We start from the raw sequence: 16,567 nt of genomic DNA on the forward strand, positions 1-16,567 counted from the left end.
AGCTCGTAGCATGTCTGCTAGTGTTTGAATTGTTATTTCTGTCCATCAGTAGACGGATGAAATGTTGTGATCTTCCCATGATCCTTGGAGTTCCAAATGCTTCTTGTAACTTCTCCCAAAAACGGGATAGAAAACGAGTATCTCTATCGGAGATGATAGTCTGTGGGGTACCATGCAATCGCATGATCTCTCGAATATATGCATCTGCCATCTGCTTCATCGTCCAAGTAGTCTTCATGGCAATAAATCTACCTGTCTTTGTCAGTCTGTCCACAATCACCCATATAGAATCTTTTGACATTCTTGAGCGAGACAATCCTATGATGAAATCCATAGATACAGAGCCCCACTTCCAATTAGGTATTGGTAATAGTTGTAGCATCCCTGGCATCTTCCCTCGATCAAATTTAATCTTCTGACATGTCAAACACTTTGCAACAAATCTCAAAGCATCTCGTTTAAGTCCCTTCCACCAAAATGTTTTTTTGAGGTCTTTTGCAAGTTTATCTCTTCCCGGGTGAATGGAATAAGTGCTATTGTGGGATTCCCTTAAAATTTTATCCTTCAATTAACGGTCATCTGGAATACACCATCGATTATGAATCATAATACCCCTATTTTCATGAAGGCGAAAATCAGTAGATTCCCCATTTTCTATCTTATAGTTTATGTCACTCAGGAATGGGTCATGTTGTTGTTTCTGTATAATTTCATCGAACAAAGTTGGTTCAATAGTCATCGCATTAAGGATACTTTGAGCCTCTCCTTTTTGTACAATGACTAAGTCTAATCTCCTCATCTCCTCATAAATTTCTTGTGGTACAGAAATGAGTCCATTCACCTTTCTTTTAGGTATTCGACTTAGAGCATCAGCCACTCGAGTGGCTTTTCCTGGATGATATTGGATGTCTATATCATAGTCCTTGATGAATTCCAACCACCTTCGGTGTTGCATATTCAATTCCTTATGTGTGAAGATATACTTTAAACTTTTATGATCAGTAAAGATTTTATATGGAACACCATATAGATAGTGTCTCCACAACTTTAAAGCAAATACAACAGCAGCTAACTCCAAGTCGTGCATAGGGTAATTTCCCTCATGAGGTCTCAATTGTCTAGAGGCATAAGCTATAACTTTCCCTTTCTGCATCAATACACATCCCAATCCTTCATTTGATGCATCACTATATATCTCGTATTCCTCCTTATCAGTCGGCAGGGTTAACACTGGTGCGCTAGTTAGCTTTCGCTTCAAGTCTTGAAAAGCCTTCTCACATTTTTCTGACCATTGAAATTTCACATTTTTCCGTATCAGTGATGTAATAGGTAGGGAAATCCTTGAAAAGTTATTCACAAACCTCCTATAATACCCTGCTAAACCCATAAAACTCCGTAATTCTGAAACATTTCTTGGTGCCGGCCATTCCATAATCGCCTTTATTTTCTCGGGATCAACCATCACTCCCTCTTTTGAAATTACATGCCCTAAGAATGACACTTCGGATGACCAAAAATTACACTTACTCAACTTAGCATATAACTTCTTTTCTCGCAGTAATATTAATACTATCCGTAAATGATCCTCGTGGTCTCCTTTATTCTTCGAATACACTAGTATATCATCAATAAAGACCACTACGGATTGATCTAAATAAGCCTTAAAATATCTCTGCATTAATCCATAAATGCGGCTGGGGAATTCGTTAACCCAAAAGGCATTACCACAAACTCATAATGACCATATCTTGTTCTAAACACCGTTTTAGGAATATCTTCATCAGCAATCCTCATTTGATGGTACCTTAATCTTAAATATATCTTGGAGAAAACCTCAACACCTTTTAAATGGTCAAACAAATCATCTATTCTAAGAAGAGGATACCTATTTTTCACTGTAATTTTATTAATCTCCCTGTAATCTATACACAGTCTCATTGTTCCATCTTTCTTCCTAACAAATAACACAGGGGATCCCCATGGAGATACACTTGGTCTAATGTATCCTTTTTGTAACAACTCCTCTAATTGTTTCTTTAATTCAACCATCCCTGCAGGGGTCATACGATATGGACTTCTGGAAATAGGCGTAGCTCCTGGCACTAGATCGATGTGAAAGTTCACTACACGTCTAGGGGGTAATCCAGGTAATTCTTCCGGAAATACATCTGGGAATTCCCTCACTATCGGAATTTCTTCTACTTTTAAGGGACTTATGGTTGTGTCATTTATATGACACAAGTAAGCATTTCTCCCTCTTCTTACCTCCTTAGCAATCTTCATCATGGAAACAATTTCCACTCTCGATTTCTTCACAACTCCTTGATACACGATTTTACCACCTTGTGGAGTTTTTAACTGGATCGTCTGTGCTTCACATTCAATTACAGCTTCATATTTACTAAGCCAGTCCATTCCCAAAATTACATTATAATACCCTAAATCAACTTATACTAAGTCGACCATGAACTCAGTACTCGCTATACTTATGCAACATTCTTTACATAAATTCTCACACTTGACTCGTAAACCGTCAGGAAGGTCTATTATTAAGTCTATTTTTGACTGTTTTGGGGTTGGATTCAATCTACAAACAACGAAGGGGGTATAAAGGAGTTGGATGCTCCAGAATAAAAAAGAACATATGCAGGTACATAATTCACAAGAAAAGTTCTGGAGATTACATTACCTTCATCTTTAATAAGTTCAGCTTCCTCGTTTCCATTAGCATCCAAATTATCGTTTCCGACAAACTCGGGTTGTGCCTCTCCTTCAGTGCCCATGGCATACATCCTTCCACATAATTGAAAACATCTTCGATTTTTAGGTTGAGTATGCTGTTGAAAGTTTGGTGCACGTACAACCGGTTGAACAACTCGAAGCTTCTTACTTTTCTCTTCTTCCTCGCTCCCAACATTCCTTCTTTTGCTTATTTCTTTTTCTTTCTCACTAATTCTTTCTTGCTCCAACGCTCTATCATATAATTCTTGAAAATTGATATAAGTGAAATTCAATCCTTCGAAGTACCGTGTCACCTTAAACTTTTCTGACTTCACTAAGTCAGGTGCGAATTGGGATAGTTCGACAAACTTCGCCGTATATTCCACCATCGACATCTTACCCTGACGTAAGGTAAGGAATTCACACTCCTTCTTAGTCTGAAGTGCTGGAGGATAAAACCTTTCCCATAATTTCTCAAGGAACTTATCCCAAGTAAAATCAGGTCGTTGAGCAATATTTTTCACAGTCATCCACCACATGTCTGCTTGTCCATCTAAATAGAATGATGCTAATTTCACTCTTAAATTTGTTGGACAATTCACCATATCCAGGAGTTTTTCCATTTAAGCAATCCAATCCTCGAACTTTACTAGATCAGGTTCCCCATCATAAGTCCTAGGATTGTGTGATGCTAAGCTTTTATAAAACTTTCATTCATCATCTGCATCCTTATTTGCATGGTTATTCTCCAAAAGATTCAACAATCGGGTATTCATATTTTCTAACTGGTTAATTCTAGCCTCCATTAGGTGAATTGAGTCACCGGATCCTGATGATGAAGCACGACCTCCAGTTCCTACCATCCTAATTAAAGAGAATGAAATACTATTACCTTCACACTTAATACATTAAGCACATAACATAAAAATAAAGTAAAGAACAACACATATGCACACCAAAATTTGCTCTTATATAAAAGCATATAGTTTCAGCTTATACAACCATATCCGAGTAATCAATACTACTAGTTACACACACACACATATATATATATATATATATATATATATATATATATATATATATATATATATATATATATATATATATATATATATATACTATTTACATTAGTTAATACTACTATATTCTAACACATATACATGGCTCATAGGCCCAAAAGTTAGTACACCTATATACATCCTAACATCATATACCCAAAAAGATGTCACCATATACTATATCAGCAATAATGTTACCCCAAAAAGATCATCTTCACTTCAAGATGTCACCATATACTATATCAGCAATAATGTTACACCATACACATTCAAGCTCGTACATAACCACTATCACTACTACTCACCAATTCTATTTTTCCTGGCTTGTAATCTGAATCATAACTTGAGCTACTTTGATAAGAGATACTACTTTCATTATTGATATCTTCATCTCCTTCCGTATCCTGGGCTTCTATTCCCTAATTTCCTATCTCGGCCTCTTCTATTTCCATCTCGGGATCCTCCTCTTCAATTTCTTCACTGTCAGAACTAATATTGATATACTCGATTTCCTTATTACCTTTCTCAGGCTGATTAACTTCTTCAGTCCTACTTTCGGTTAATATAACCTGCTGGGACCTGCTTCATCCTCAAATTTCCTCTTTTTAGGAGGTACTTCATTATTGTTATTACCACCATCCACTTTAGCATTTTCCCATTCCAATTGAGCTTCTAATTCCTTGATTTTCCTAGTCTTATACTCTTCAAATGTTATGATAGCTCCTTCTTTTCTTCCCTTACGATCCACTTCTTGAATCCTCCTATAAACTTCCTCAACTGTGACATTCCATTGTATAAGCTTCTTGTCTATCGTGACATAGTCAATTTCTGACCCCCTCAATTCTCTATCTGGAATATAATAGTCTAATATCTTCCAATATTCTTGCATAAGATCTCTCCATGGATCATTCAAAGGAAAAGTATTTACTAATGTATAATCTTGAACTTTCGGATGAGCATATGGATTTTCTTCTCCTCGGCCCATTGCTTGATTATACTCCACAATTGCCTTCATTACTTGCCTTGCACAAGCAGGGACATCCGTATAACACAAGCTAGAGAATAGAGGGTCTGGTTCATGAACCCCCGGAATATCTTCACCTATGCTTTCAAAACTCTCTGTCCACGTATCCTCGGAATCATAAGTTTCAATCACTATTGGATTCCCTTTACTTCCTGGATTCATCTACTTTATCAAAACATATAAACATCATTTAACAACTAGTCTAACTCAAACTTCATAATAATCACCTTAGGATAACATAGAATAGTCATACTTATACATTCTAATGTCTTAATTTAGCGGATACCACTTGTAAGGAAGAGAATATCGAAATACCTCAAAACACACCCTATTCATCACTTAATGCATACAAAGCTGTTCTTATAAGGGCTCTTAGGTTACATACACCAAAAACTGACTAAAGTTCAGTAGTCTATCACTTGCTTAACTATGTAAATATATGTATATAGAATTCATTACTTAATTTACATTATTAAAAGTCTATTACAAAAGTAAACACCTTCATCATATATCCTCGTACCAACCTGCATCAAAATTGGACTCTGCCACCGACCGAGTGACAGGCCACAGAAATCACAAATCAATTAGCAAAGCTGAGTACACACTGTATAATAGAAAATACAAGTTTAGGTGTATTTTGAAAACTAACACATAGTTATAATAACAGATAATCACCCTTACTTAGTTACTATAGTTTCACAAAATCAATCGTTTGGCATGAACGCGAATGGAGAGGGGTACCACGTAGTACCAACTGTCTCCAAACTATTGAGGGTCGTCACCCCACCTTTTACTGTTCTGCTTGCAAGACTTAACCGAACATGTCCTATCACGCCAGGAATTCACCCTTCTTGGAAGGCAACAGTTAGGGACTCTACCCGCCCTAACTCGGGTGCATGTTCATGCCTTACTTTCATTTTTATAATATATGATATTTAATGATTTATAATTTAATCCTCTATACTCAAAATTCTTATCAACTCATCCTGAATACTCAAAACTCTTATCAACTCTTTTCAATTATCCTTACTTTGATAGTTGAGAAGGTTTAGGGTTTTCAAACTCAAAACTAGTTTTTAACATAATAGCTTTGATGGAACTTAACCATTTACGTCTTAGACACTTAAATAATACTTAAACATATATTTATCAAGAGATTACTAGTTATCCAATACTACACAAGTCCATGTACTAAACACATTCCATTTAGAAGCATAATCGTAATGACCTAGTGTATAAGTGTTGTTTAGGTCAAATAAAACATATCTAATGAACCTTAGCATGTTATATCCATGTTATATACTCAATATACACATAATAAAATACACATCATAAGTAAATTCATTTCATAAACATGCTTTACACTAGAAAGAAACAATCACTTAACTATAGGTGTGGAAATCTCTAGGTTAAAAGCAAACTAAGTGTGTACCTTCACTAAGGATGCTTAAGGCCACGAAACTCCTTAATCCAATTGATTAACTACTCCTACAGCTTCCCTGAATATATAAAATGCTAAAGATTAGCTTCAACAAGCTTATAGATATGAAAAACTAAGCTTAAATACAAAAGGTGGAATCCAGTCATAGTAAACCTTCTGCTCTATAGTGTGGCCATTAACATCTTCAATATACACCAACATGGGCACTTCCTTAGTCACATCAACTTCAATAAGTACCCTTGCAAAGGACACTATCATCTGCTTAGTAGTGCATTCATCTGCAAACAAGGGTACTCCTATCATATTACTAATCCTACTTAGAGTTTTAGGGCCCCAACAATTGAATGGCAAATTAGGGAATCTTACCCACAGAGGCACCACCCTCATGATTTCTTCATGGAAATTGAAGTTAGGAGTCCAGGCTTTAACAATCATTGGCCTATTATTCAAGGTATAAGGTCCTGCATATAGGATTTCATTCCTATCCTCCATGTTCTCAAACTTAACAATAAAGTACCCATCTTCATGCAAGAAGACCTTAGGTTTACTGACATTATTCCATTCTAAGTGCAATAAACCTTATAATGGCCCCAAGAGTAGGTGTTTGACCCACAACATATAACACAACAACATTCGCCCAAACCTTAGAAAGATGAGCAACTTCATGTTTATATGTTTGAGCAACAGATCACTAGTAGAATAATCAATTATTGCTGCGGTGATATTGCTGCGGTTTTACCAATACGCAACAATATATTACGTAAAAAAAAAGGTAAAATATAAAATAAAGATATTGCTGCGGTTTCGGCCAAAAATCGCAGCAATATAGTTTCAACGAAAATTTTTTAAAAAATTTTGACTTTTTGACCAGATATATTGCTGCGGTTTCTGGTTAAAAATGCAGCAATATATTAAAATAATATTTAAAAAATAATATTTCAATATCCTTATTAATTTCATAAGACTATTGTTGTGGTTCCTTTCAAAATCCGCAACAATAGACTCTTTTTTTTTTATAAAAGAAGAGGCACGACCAAAATTAGAGTTTTATTTAATCTTTTTGAGCACCCAGCCGTTTTCAACAATAGACCGTTCCTCTCCCTTACTCTCCTCTTCCTCTCTTATCCTAACTTCTCATCTTCTCCAAACAAACAAAAACCTCCATCGGCCAACCCTCCTCCAAATAAAAAACTCCTCCTCCGTCGCTCGAGTCCCTGTTCGTCGGCTGTGATTCTTGTTCATCGGTGTTTCGCTGCTCCATTCGTCGCTCAGTTCTCGTCCGTTCAAGACCGCAAGTCACTAGCTCCTCTACTCCGTCGTGGGATTTTTACTGTTCGTTCGCATCTCTTCACCAGTCCTTTTCACACTCTATATATAAGTAAGGAGTTATAGAGGTTTGGGAGTCAAAGAAATGATGTAATGGAGGTATGAATGAGATATTCAACTAGTATTGATCTACATCTTTCATATGTCAAATATAGGGTCATGAAGAATTTTTCCACTTCCTCTCCCAATTGAGATAATCTCACTTTCACACAAGAAAGAGTTGTTAAATAATCTTAAATCTGAATTTTGGGACCGGTGTTTGATTAGAATCTTACAACATGTTCTTTGGTGCTGTGCATATGTGAAAAGTGGCGATTTGGGGTTGAGAGTGAAATGCAGCTTATGTCCAGATATCGTTCGTCGCTAAGTTCTCGTTCGAGTTTCAAGATCCAGATAATGCGAGCATTCCAGTATTTTTTTTTCGTTTTTTTTTAAAAAAAATTTCTTGTTAGTCTGTTTTTATTTTTTTATACTTTGTAATTAGGGTTTGTAAAATATTATTTTTATTGAATATATAGCAGTTTGAGTTAACTACTTTTGTGTTGGTATTGTACTGCAATATTATAACTATCACAGATTTAAGCCTTAAGTAATGAAAAAAAAAAATTTTACCTGCCCTGCGTATATTGCTGCAGTTTTGGGAAGAAACCGTAGCAATATACCTATATTTTTTATATTAAAAAATACATATTGTTGCAGTTTTCCCAAGAAACCGCAGCAATATGTTCAAATATTGCTGCAGTTTTAAACCACAGCAATATATTAATTACCTATTGCTGCCCCTTTAATTGTTGCGCGGCCAAAACCGCCGCAATATGGCACTTTATGACCGTAGCAATGAGCATTTATTCTACTAGTGGATTTTCCATTCTTGATAGTAGGGGAAACAAACTTGAGTGACATACCTTTAGCAGTAAGTCGTTTTTTCGCTGTCAATGTGGCCTAGGTTTCCAGAGGAGGGGTCACATCCGATGGTGGGTTCTCCTTCGTTTGTATTCCATAAACAGGTTCACTAGTAACTTCATGGTTTTCTACAGCCTCTACAATCACATTCGTATTTCCTGTTGAACGTGCCATACTCACCCTTTCCACCATTGATGCTTGCCTTTGAGCTAATCTATTCTGCTCAAAGGTTGATTTCATCACCTCTATAACACTGTTTACTCCCAATGATTCAGTGCCAGCAGAAACTACTAGACTCACAACATCAGCAACACTGAGAACCTCATTATTTCATTTCAAAGTTCCTTGCTTTGATGCCAACATTTGTGCTTGACGAGTTATTAGAGGATTAGGAGTTTGCTGCTTCTTCTTTCGGCCCATAATAAGCAAGAAATTTGTAGCTTACACCATACGTAGTCTCGAGCTTACTAATGGAGAAAGAGAGAAACCCTAGGTCCTAACGGCTAGCTTTAGTTATTGTTACTTTTCGCTACACTAGCTATTTTCATTTGTCCCATATTAATTTATACACTTTTTAAAATGACATAGTGCCACAAGTTTTATATTATTTAACCCTTTTCATGGAAATCCTAACAATAATAAAGAAACATCACATCACACTCTTAATTCAAAAAGTTGAAATCCCATAATCCACTAGCTACAATTAAAAATACCCTACCACCAAAAATAAAATAAAAAGGTGAAAAACACTCTTAAAACTTTTTTTTGATAAAATTGTATCGATTAATATGGGACAAATGAGTAAATGTCATATGATATATGGAACTATAAATGTATTGTTGGACTTATAAAAACCAAATATTTTTTCTGAGGTAGCAAATTTAATTTTACTTATAAAATATCAGTATCAATTACTAATCTCCGTTTTTAAATAAGTGCAACATTTTTCATTTTTAAAAATGTCATAATAAGTGCAACATAGCTCAAAATGAAAAAAAAAAAAACTTTTTTTATTTACAGAAATGTCATTACTTTTTTTTTTGAGAGGACTTAAATGTCATTAATTAATTCCCCGATAACTTAATTAATTTATAATCTACCAACCAAAACAAAACTAATTAATCAATGCACCCACCCCCCCTCTCATCACAGCCACCCCACTCTCAACCCACCCAACCCCCTATTCTTAACTCAACCCACCCAACCCTCTATTCTTAACTCAACTCACCCAACCCCCGATTCTTAACTCAACCCACCAACCCAACACCACCAGCACCAAGCAGACACCACCCCCAACACCACCAACTCAACACCACCACCACCCTGATACAACCACCAAGCGACCAGTACCACCTTTCTCTAGATTTTTCCTACTATCACCTCCTCCTCTCCTTCTCTATCCTCCACTCCTTCTTTTCCTCCAACTTTTTCTTTAAACTATACTTGTTTAGAAATGCATGAAGTATTTTATAGAACTTCCAAGTCAAAGTGAATTGAACATCATCATATTAGGCATACATTATAGGCGAGTGTTCTTTGTGTTTTGCAGTATTCAACAATATACCTATAATAAATGATATTTCCATAGCACTTCTAACCATCATATATTCATATTTTATGTATGAGTTTGGTATTTAAGTATTGCTACTACACTCCTTGCACTTTAGAAAAATTTACTCACTTTCCTTTTTTTGCGCGTTTCACGAATTGTTTCTAATTTGAAATGTGACCTTTATATCTTTTAATGCATTTCCTTCCTTTGTAATTGTTTTATCTTAGGAAAAATTGTCAAAAAAAAGCCAACATTTATCCCATCTGCCACATTGAAGCAAATTAAACCTTTTAATAATTCAGGGTTAATACAACCTTATCATCATTTAAGTCAAAATTAGGTTACATAACCTGTAACTTGTTCTGTAGGTCACAAATATTCTGATCTTTTCCTTAAATTAATCTTTCTTCTCTTCCCATCTCCTCCTTCCACTTCCTTCATTCACCGACACCACCACCACCACCGTGTGCCATCTTCTTCGTCTACCATCTTCTTCGGGTTCATGTGTGGATTTCGATTAGGTTTCCGGATGTGGTAGGTTTGGGTGGTTTCGGGGGGGTTTTGGGTGTCGATTTCGGCTGGGTTTCGGGGTGGGGTCTGTTTGGATGGTTTCGGGGTTGGGTGTGGGTTCTAGGTTTTGATTTGGGTGTGGGTTCTGGGTTTGGATTTGGGTATGGTTTCGAGGTGGGGTCCAGTGGTTTTGAGTGGTTTCGGGGTGGCAGAGAGAGGGTGTTAATGGGTTGGTGGTGGGGTTGGTTTGGTGGTTAGTGGTCGGGTGGGTTTGGTTGTGGTGGGGGATTTGGATTAGTGGTGGGGTTCGGTTATGGTGGTTGTGGGTTTGGTTGTGGTTGTTGTTGCAACCTGTGTTAGCAGGTAAATTAAAATCACTAACCTAAATTTGGCTTAAATGAAGATAAGCTTGTATTATCTCTGAATTTTCAAAGAGTTTGCTTAATTGTGGTAGGTGGGGCAAATGTTCGCTTATTTTTGTCAATTTTTCCTTTATCGTATTCCCCAACCACCTTTTCCATTTCTCCCTTACTTTTTTGTTCTTGTGGAAAAAGAAGTGCATAAATTTTTCAAAAATGGATAAACTATTTTGCACATTCCAAAAAATACTGGTACAAAGAAAAAAGAACAAACATGAAGGTTGCAATCTTGACATTATTACTTCTATAACTAACTTTGCAATGTAACATGTTTTTAAACCCTTGTATATGCTTTGCCTGAATAAAAGAAAGGTTTAGGCAAAGCACGCATATAAAAGCTCATTGCTCATTTAAAATTATATAATAAAATAAAATAGAACCCTATTATTTTCAGATGATTTTAAAAAAACAATGAAATCCTATGAACTTGCCATGTATGATCCTGCCTAGTAATCATTGAAGGGTGATGTCCAAATAGCCATGGAAACGTGTCGAAAGATGAAGTAAAAAAATTAACATATCCAAATAGCCATATGATCATTTTCCACGAAAACCATTAAGGTTTTCACATAAATTAAAGCAAGAGGTACATTTTATGCTTCGAAATATGCATCAGATATCCTAAATTTTTTTATGAGATCAACCATATACGCTTAACATGAAATGGAACTTATGAACAATGAACAAATTTTGTCATTGTGGTCAACTGCTCGAGAGTTCAATTAACAATATTCTTTATACTTTTTTATCATTAAGATTATATGATAAATTACAGTTAAGTAGATACAATATATCATAAAAGGTAGAGTTCAAAGGTTTACGAGCGAGAAAATAATAGAGAGGGACAGTGTTTGGTTCCTTACTTTGTAACATTTTTGTTCCATGTTATATTAAGTAGATGTATTGGCGTTTTTGGTCATGGTGTTGCATCTTTTAGTTGGGGAGGGGGGTCCTTCCTAGAAGGTTTATCACTCCCTCAAAGGTTTACATGCGGGAAAATAATAGAGAGTGACAAGGTTTGGTTCCTTACTTTGTAACTTTTTTGTTCTATGCTATATTAAGTACATGTATTGGCATTTTTGGTCATGGTGTTGTATCTTTTGGTTGGGGAGGGGGTCCTTCCTAGGTTGGGGAGGGGGTCCTTCCTAAAAGGTTTGTCACTCCCTCAAAAAGATTTAGCTTGCTTAAATTTATTGATATCAATATACACTATACTTACTTTACCAAAAAAACAGTTATATGGTAAATTTTTTATATGTGGTGCATATATTAATAGTCCAAAGGTAGCTAATATCCCAAAGATAAGTTGCTTGGACATGGCGAAGGTAAATATTTTTTTAGATAAGTCAAAACTCCTTACAACTAGGAGAACATTTGGAGATCTTTCTTATTAGGTATGAGATTGAATCTTCGCACCTTCAAAATTCGGAGATAATAGCAACTTCATTAAGACATTACTTCCTACTCAATGATGTAAGTATGTTATACACTAGTAGAATAAATGCTTATTGCTATGGTGATATTGCTGCGGTTTTACCTATACGCAGCAATATATCACGCAAAAAGAAATAAAAAAATAGAAAATAATAATATTGTTGCGGTTCATGCCCAAAACCGCAGCAATATTGTTCAACTGATAAATTTTGAAAAAAATGTGGGGCGCTGGCCAGCTAATATTGCTGCGGTTTCCACGTATATGCGTAGGACCGCAGCAATATATTAAAAAATATATTTTTTAATATTAGCTGTTACTCACCAAAAAGATAGGGTGGTTCTTTGCGTAATACGACATTCTCTTAGTATCTCTCTCTCTCCTCTCACACTCTTACCGAAAAACCAGCGAGTTATTTCCAGCGACTGGGTTTGACGACATTTCCGGCGACCGGAGTGGGCGACTTTCCGGTCGTTTCTTTACTTTTTGCGTTCTGGATCCTCAATTCGCGTTTTGGGTTTAGAATCTCCACCGTTTCTCCTCCTTCTCCATTGACGCCACTCCTTCACTAACGCCACTTTTTCACCAGTGCTTCTTCTCCAACCTCCGACGCTTCTCCTCCCACCGGCGAGGGTTTGTCATATTAGGTTAGTTTTTGTAAATTTTTCTTAATTAGCGTTTTCATGAATATTTTGGCTAAAATTGTAGTTTAAAATGATTAGTATGAAGTATATATATGATTAGTTATAAGACTTGAGTATTAAAAACTGATTTTGTGATGCTTTTGCTTTAGTTTTTGTATGCCCTAATATGTTATACGGGATTGGTTATGCTTAAGTTATTGTGACGTTTTTGCAATTCTTTGTTTAAAGTGATATGCAATGCCTTTATATTGATAGACTCACCAATGGAAGTGGAAAGGAAATCTACAGAATTTAAGTTATTGTGATGTTTTTAGTACTTGTTGTTTGATGATAATTTGAAATCGCTTGAATGCGATTATTGTTTGGTGAATCTTACTTGGAATCGCTTGATGCGATTGTTTTTATGTACATCATATTGCCTAGATACCCGTTCAAGACTTACTCATTAGGAGTAAGTCTTGAATAGTCCCCGTTTTGGGACTTTCTTAAACGTCACATCTCACTTAGGTGGTGAATGTGTGTTGATTCTTTGATTCTAAGTAAATACGGTTAGTCATTTCCCTAATTTGTTCTCCGGTACATATAAGATAAACAATTATCTTTATCGTGTACTTGGAGAACTGAAGGAAATGCTGCCGAATTTTACTTAGAATCAAAGATGATACATGCATTCAGGTACTAGTAGGATTGGACATTTAAGGATGGGTTAGGTTGAAGTGATAAGGATCCAGTGGAAGCATGCATTGAATATTAGTTTGTTGTGGTTGGAGTTATGTGAATTTTAAATTGATAATAATTTGTATGTATGTGTTGGGGTTTTTAGAAATGGATCGAAGTTGGATTATGGAAAGGGAATACGTTGGAGTTCGTAGAAGGTGTGAATGAGTTTTGTAAACGTGTTGTAGAACATCAACAACTTACTTGCGAGGCTGAGATTTATTGTCCATGTGTTGATTGCTACAATGTGAATATGATTTCTGATATTAGGACCATAAGGGATCATATTATTCGTCGTGGATTTAGGGCTGAGTATTATATTTGGTTATGGCATGGTGAGAGGAAAATATACTCAGGATAGGGTTAATGTTGATGTTGGCACTAGTAATTCATTAGAGACTGATATGTCGAATGTCGGGGTTGAGAATGAAGTTATGATTGAAGGTGATGATGTAGTAGGTGATGAAAATGACAACGGAGATAATAGTGACACTAAGGATGAAGAGTTTGGTGATCGTTAGGTGAGATGTTGGAAGGGGCTCGTGACCATTTTAATGAGCGGCCACGAGTGTTTGACAGTTTGTCTGAAGCTGCTGGGAAACCCCTTTATCCAGGGTGTACAAAATACACTCAATTGAGTGGGGTTTTAACTCTTTTCAACATAAAAGCGAAACATAATTTGACTGATGTAGGCTTCACAGAACTCTTAGAAGCTTTACAAGATATGTTTCCTGAGGGTAATTTGTTACCAAAATCTACCTACTATGCCAAAAAATTAATGTGTCCTTTGGGTTTGGAATATGATCGGATCGATGCATGTCCGAATGATTGCATGTTGTATAGAAATGAGTATGCGGACCTTTATGAATGCCCGAGGTGTGGTAAGTCCCGCTACAAATTGCTGGATGGGGTTGAGTCCGGACCGGGCAATACTGGTCCTTCTGCGAAAGTGTTGTGGTATCTTCCAGTTGTGCCAAGGTTTAGGAGGCTCTTTTCTATCAAAGAAGATGCACAAAACCTAAGATGGCATGCTGATCGGAGAAAGAAAGATGGGATGCTTAGGCATCCAGCAGATTCTCTTCAATGGAAAGCTATCGATTCCAATATATAGAGAATTTGGTCAGGAAGCTAGGAACTTGAGACTTGCATTGTGTGCGGACGGAATGAACCCTTACGGTACTTTGAGTAGCAACATAGTACTTGGCCTGTTCTTTTAGTGATATACAATCTTCCTCCATGGTTGTGCATGAAGCGGAATATATTATGTTGTCTCTTTTAATTTTGGGCCTAAGCAGCCGGAAATGATATAGACATATATCTTGCACCTCTCATCGAAGATCTCAAAAAGATGTGGGACGAAGGTGTTATGGTGTTTGATGCGTATTCTAATGAAGATTTCAGGCTTCGTGCTATGCTATTCTGTACTATAAATGATTATCCTGCTTATGGGAATTTATCGGGGTATAAGGTCAAAGGGAAAAAGGCATGTCCCATTTGTGAGAATGGTATGGAGGCTACACATTTGCCACATTGTGGGAAACATGTCTATATCATTAATAGGCAATTCCTACATAGTTCTCATCCATATCGAAAGAAAAAAGCACCATTTAAAGGGGTTTGATGAAAATGCTCCAGCTCCTAGACCGTTAACCGGAAAAGAAGTTTATAATCGTGTTAAGGGGATGGGAATATTTGGTAAGGGGGTTAAACCTTCGGAAGACGATGGTGTCATTTGGAAAAAAAAGTCTATATATTCTGGAGACTTCCTTATTGGAAATACTTACCAGTTAGACATTGTCTCGACGTAATGCATATTGAAAAAAATGTTTGTGATGCAATTATCGGTACTCTGTTGAATATGCCAGGAAAGACTAAGGATGGTCTTAAGGTTCGTAGAGATATGGAGAAATTGAAGATTCGGCCTAATTTATGGCCAAAGGTTAAGGAAAAAGCTAAGAAAGGAAAGGGAACAACAACGTATTTGCCTCCAGCTTGCTATACATTGTCTAGGAAAGAGAAACGATTGTTCTGTGAGTGTTTATACGGTATTAAGGTTCCCACTGGATACTCATCTAACATGAGAAGACTTGTTTCTATGACTGATCTGAAATTAATTGGGTTGAATCCCATGACTGGCATGCGATGATGCAAGTGTTTTTGTCGATTGCAATAGCGGGATTCTTCCAAAACATGTCAGACTTGCTATCACGAGGTTGTGTTCATTTTTCAATACCATATGCAACAAGGTACTTGATCCTGATAAGTTGGATGCTTTGCAAAATGAGGTGGTGATCACACTTTGTCAATTTGAGATGTATTTTCCACCTTTTTTTGACATTATGGTTCACTTAGTCCTTCATTTGGTAAGGGAGATTAAACTGTGTGGTCCTGTGTTTTTAAGATGGGCATACCCTTTTGAGAGACATATGGGTTCTTTGAAAAAGAAACTGAAGAATCCAGCAAGCACAACTACAAAAAGGCCTAGGAAACCAGTTGAAAATGGCCTAGGAAACCGAATTATAATACATCTCCATCTCACAGGTGTCCTAGGCTAAGAGACCGGTTATAATGCCTGGTTTTCTTGTTTATTTAGGAGACCAGTTGACAGGTAAAACCAGTCTCTTAGATAAGTATATATATAATATATAAAGAGGTTAGGAGACCATTTAACATTAAAAACCAGTCTCCTTGCCTTACCCTTTGAAACCATTTATTGACCATAACCGGTTTCTTAGGTTTAGTAAAATGTTAGAATACATACATTACCATGTATTTGTGGCTCTTCGTATATACGCTTTTTTTTTTCTATTAAAACAA

General features: G+C 36.3%; 1 protein-coding gene across 1 annotated transcript; it reads right to left on the reverse strand.

The window, feature by feature from the left end:
- Window positions 1–2,582: 2,582 nt before the first annotated feature.
- LOC104897448 (uncharacterized) lies at window positions 2,583–3,344 on the reverse strand. The gene has a single exon (XM_010684328.1). It carries the CDS (start codon window positions 3,342–3,344, stop codon window positions 2,583–2,585), a length of 762 nt encoding a protein of 253 aa, XP_010682630.1.
- Between the last annotated feature and the right edge of the window lie 13,223 nt (window positions 3,345–16,567).

This window comes from Beta vulgaris, chromosome 1, assembly GCF_026745355.1.
Source record: "Beta vulgaris subsp. vulgaris cultivar EL10 chromosome 1, EL10.2, whole genome shotgun sequence".
NCBI lineage: Eukaryota > Viridiplantae > Streptophyta > Magnoliopsida > Caryophyllales > Amaranthaceae > Beta > Beta vulgaris.

Excerpts from the sequence above, each read along its gene's own strand:
- LOC104897448 (XM_010684328.1), bottom strand. The coding sequence starts at position 3,344 with ATGGAAAAACTCCTGGATATGGTGAATTGTCCAACAAATTTAAGAGTG.